Here is a 4,849-nt window from a genome sequence, read left to right on the forward strand (position 1 = left end):
ATACGTTGATCACTTTTGTTATGTAACTAATTATCTGTTACAACTGGAGATCAAAGCTAAGTGACATATAACAATATATATTGTTAGTGTGAGTCTGTTACAAACAACTCATTGGAGTCTGCAGTACTCTACTCTGTTTTGTAGTCTATTACACTGTAAAAAAAGATCGTAATTTTACAGGAAATAGCTGTAAATGTTTATAGTAATTATCATGTTTTTTTAAATAACTTGCAAAATCCTGTAAAATGACAGATATTAACTATAAATTAACAACCCAAAACATTATTTTAAGTATTTTGACAATAACAACAAATAACGTTTATTTCCATTTTTTTTTACAGTAAATTTACTATATAATATTTACAGTATTTTTGCACTTTCAGAAAATACATGCAGATGTACGTAAAATAAAAAGTATTATCTGTAATTAAATATGTAACTCGTAATATAAAAGTGTATTACTATTATAAGACTTTAAGATATTTCTTTGTAATTTTAAGGTAAACATCTCGCCTTGCACCACCACTCAGTCTCTCATTTAGAGGGAAATCCATAGGTGGGCCTAGATCAGGGGTGGGGAACCTCCGGCCTCCGGGCCGTATACGGCCCGCGAGACAATTTGGTACGGCCCTCGAGGTAATTTATAAACACACGCAAAAAATGAAAGAAATCTAGACCGCAAAAAAATTAAACAAGCGAGTGCCTGTTTTTCCTGGCCACGGTCAGGGTCCTTGAACACAACACGAGCCTAACGTGTCATCACGTGGTATATGTCTCGACTGACAGGGGTGCAGTTCTGACGGAGAGCACCAGAACGCCACTCCAGCACTTCAGAAATTGCAGTACCGATAAGTCCATACACATGCCGCAGTTTCTGCGTGTCTGTGTCTTTAGTTGAAAGCCCAGTGGCGATCTGCTCATCTGTCATACTGATCAGACAGTCAATAACTGTGTTGTTATCATTAGCATCTGGTTAGCTAGCTATGCTAACGAATATAAGAAGCTTGTTCTACAACCAGTGAGGCAAATCTTTATATGATCATTATAGTTATAAAAAAAATAAGAGAATAAAGTAAACAGGTATAACATACTATATGACAGTTATTAATAAAGAAGAATACAGTTTGAAAGGGGAGTGATTTGTCAAATATCCATAAATTAAAAGAAAATCTGCTTACAGTTGTGTTTGGGTGTTGAGAGATGTGTCCATAGATCTCCTAATGTTGCTCTCAAAGTGCACCAGATTCATGCTTTTAACTTCAACATTTAAAAAAAAATCTTCCCAGGGGGGCACGCCACACCCTGCACGTGCATGCATACGCGAGTCATGGTGAGATATCTGGATTAAGAGGTTGCTTTTTCTTTGCACAGAATGAAATGAATGGGCTGTGATTTTAGTTTTTTTAAGCACAGGTCAATAACTTGTACGGCCCTCTGAGGATATTGTAACAATTGAAATGGCCCTTGAGAGGAAAAAGGTTCCCCACCCCTGGCCTAGATCATCAGCAGGTGCGAGGGGCTCTGGGGATCATCGATGTCAGAGAGGGGGACTCTGCAATGGACAGCGATATTGTGTAGCACAATACAAGCCAGTGTTATTTGGCATGCTCCTTGGGGTTCCACTCTCAGATAGGTGAGGTATGCAAAACGCCTCTTCAGTACTCCATTCAAGCACTCAATGGCACACCTTGTTCTTCCATGGGCGTTGTTGTAGCGCATCTGTGAGGGAGTGTTGGCCGTGGGAAAAGGTGTCATCACCCATGGTAGGAGTGGGTAGGCACTGTCGGCTAATATAACTCCATCCGGCCTGTTGGTTTGGAATTCAGTGAACAACCGGCTCTCTCTGAAGATACGTGCATCGTGGACTGACCCAGGCCATCTCACAACACAGTTGCTGATGGCAAGGTCAGCATCTCCCACAAGTTGCACATTGATGCTGTGACTCCCTTTCCTGTTGACATATTCCCACTTCCTCTGACGAGGTGCTTGAATATGTACATGGGTGCAGTCGATCACCCCAATGGTGTTGGGCATGTCTTCGAGAAGAAAAAACTTCTGCTTCACTTTGGCAATCTGGCCATCAGTGGGAAAAGTCACAAAGTGATCCAGCAGGCGAGCCAGTGCATCAGACACAGCTGTCACCACTTCACCCACTGTTGTCCTGTGGACTCCCATGCTGTCAGCTATGACCTCATAGAATGTTCCACATGCGTAAAAGCGCAGGGCAATGAGGACCTGTTTCTCTAAAGTCAGAGCATGACCCGGCAAGGTTCTGCACTGCAGTTGTAGCCTGACCAGATCAGCAATGTAGTTGATGTCATCAAGTCCAAATCGAAAAAGATTGTACAGTTCTTCTGTTGTGTACTGTTGGAGAGGTTTGGGGCGCTCGGTGTGGACCCTTTGGCGGTAACCTCTCCTTCCAGCATGGAAGATGTGAACAATCCCTGCCATGACTGTGTTCTGACTGTTGTTTCAGTCGGTAGGCCTACATCAGTCTCTGAATAACAACTAATTGCAAATACACACCTGGAATGCATGTCCAGATTGGTTAGGGCCTGTGGTTAATTATGTAATTAATAGCAAGGCCAGACCTATACAACTAATTGCTGACCTGACCAAACCATTGAGTTGGAAAGATGGACAAAAAGGGGCCTAATTGTACATCTGCTGAGACCCATGCACTGCTGCTGGGTGTAAGGAACAATTATGACTCCATAGTTGGTAGCTTTAACAGAGAGGGTGGAGCGACTAAAGTAAAGAGCGGAATATGGATGGAAGTTACAGACAATGTGAATGCCACAGGATCTGGACACAAGAGGACGGTGGACCAAGTGAGGTTGAGGTGGAAGAATTTGAAGCAGCAAGCTACCAAAGACCACAGCCAGGCTAAAAACCCACAGACGGACACAAAAGGGGACAATACACAGATGTGGTACTTGATATCATTGGTGGTCAGCAGTCACAATCTTTACATGGAATACCAAACGTTGTATGAAACGTATGAAAACCAAACGTTGGTGAGTCGCAGGTATGTGTGATTTTATCCTTGTTCCTATAGAACTACAATTATTATCTTGTATAATTGTTATTTTCATAGTACTACAATGGCTATATGTCTTACATAGCATCCTAGTACTACAATTTTCCAGGTTGCATGCTTGTGATCATCTTATTAAGGGGTATAAAGTATATTGATACACTTTCATTTCAGGTCGTCAATGCACCTGATGTGACACACACCATTGAAGATGAGGTCCTCCTGACCCATGTGGATCCAGAAGCTGGACCTTCAGCCAGACCTGATGACACACTGCAAGAGCCACCTCTAAAGAGAAAATGCAAGCGCACCAGAAAACCAGAGCAGAGGGATGATGCCTACGAGACTCTGCTGAGCCGTGAAACGGAGAGGGCAGAGATGCAGATCCGTCTGGCCGAAGAACAAATACAGCTGTGCCGGCTTCAGCAAACTGAAACCTCACTGAGAATTCAGCTCCTCAAAGCACGCCTGGATGATCCAGCTGCCTTTGAATGAATTGCTTTATTGTTGTTACCCTATTGGGAGTATTTTTTTTAATTACAATTTCATTATGATTTGATGTCCTTTATGTATTTAAAAATATAATTAAACATTATAGATGTCTCTGCAATGTGGTCTCTTGTCTTCCTTGTATTATTTTTCATATCCACTAGATGGCGATCGGTAGGATTAAAGCACTGATATTCAGGATCTAGTCATCTTGAAAAATCGTAATCTGGATCAGACTGATCCTATCCTGAATTGCTTTGAACTCCAGGGACAACATTTGGCCGACTTGTCTGATCCTGGATCACAAAAAATGGGATTTCAAAATCTGATCGGATCTGATTGAGATTAAAAGCTTTGAACTCTTGGGCCCAGATGACTCTGCAGTGGTAGGGTGTATAAGGGATGGACGGGAGGAGGAGTACAGAGCGCTGGTGGGTGATTTTGTAGAGTGGACTGGAGGAAATCTTCTGCTTCTGAATGTTGTAATAAAACCATGTTGAACATTTTACACATATATAATCTGTTCAATATTTTATATTTAATATTCCATATGTCATATATTTATGTATTTGTATATATAATATCTACATTTATATTTTCTATTTGAACATTTTATTTCTATTCTTGTATATTTCTACAACAAAAACTATTTCCCAAATTGGGATCAATAAAGTACCATCTTATATTATCTTAAATTATGTTTCGGCGGCATAGTTTACAGATGGCAACAGTCAGCAATTGGTTGGCTGCTGCTGCACTTACTTGGGCTCCTTTCTTAGCGCCCAGACGAGAGAGGGTAATGATATACGGGCAAAGATTTCTGCGGCCAGGCAGGAAACATGTGACTTATCAGTAACTTTAGACATCGTAACACAATTTTGAACGAGATTTTATTGTAGATTATACATTTTACTGATACCAATTATATAATATTTACCTTAAAATATATATTTTTTAATGTGGGAAGAGGGGGGGTGGCGCCCCTAGTGCCAAATGGGCCGGCCGCCACTGGTCCTTGCCCCGATTCAAAGCTCACAATAGCATATCGGGGTGTCCCATTCCACAGATCAATCTGGTGATTGTCCTCATTTTTTTTAAACGTTTTTGTGAATAAATGAATTGAATTACATTTGTTGTAAAAAAGATAATACCTGGTTTTGCTTTGGCAATGTTGATCCTTTACAATTTCTTTTACCAGACTATTATTCAATGCGACCTAAGGGAAGTTCTTTTTTGTACATACTTTCTGAAAGCCCCTTAATAATTCTGTGTATGTTCTTGCCAGAGTGAACGTATTGAACACTTAGAGCAACCAAAAAAAAG

The 4,849-nt window shown here is 40.8% G+C and overlaps 1 protein-coding gene across 1 annotated transcript; it reads right to left on the reverse strand.

Moving 5' to 3' along the window:
* Positions 1 to 1,494: 1,494 nt before the first annotated feature.
* On the reverse strand, positions 1,495 to 2,451 carry LOC117448926 (putative nuclease HARBI1). Its single transcript, XM_034086220.1, has one exon. The coding sequence runs from the start codon at positions 2,449 to 2,451 to the stop codon at positions 1,495 to 1,497; it is 957 nt and encodes a 318-aa protein (XP_033942111.1).
* Positions 2,452 to 4,849: the final 2,398 nt, after the last annotated feature.

This window comes from Pseudochaenichthys georgianus, chromosome 7 (assembly GCF_902827115.2).
Source record: "Pseudochaenichthys georgianus chromosome 7, fPseGeo1.2, whole genome shotgun sequence".
Classification (NCBI taxonomy): Eukaryota; Metazoa; Chordata; class Actinopteri; order Perciformes; family Channichthyidae; genus Pseudochaenichthys; species Pseudochaenichthys georgianus.

What these genes read in the sequence shown, in the direction of transcription:
- LOC117448926 (XM_034086220.1), bottom strand. Translation starts at nt 2,451, where the DNA reads ATGGCAGGGATTGTTCACATCTTCCATGCTGGAAGGAGAGGTTACCGC.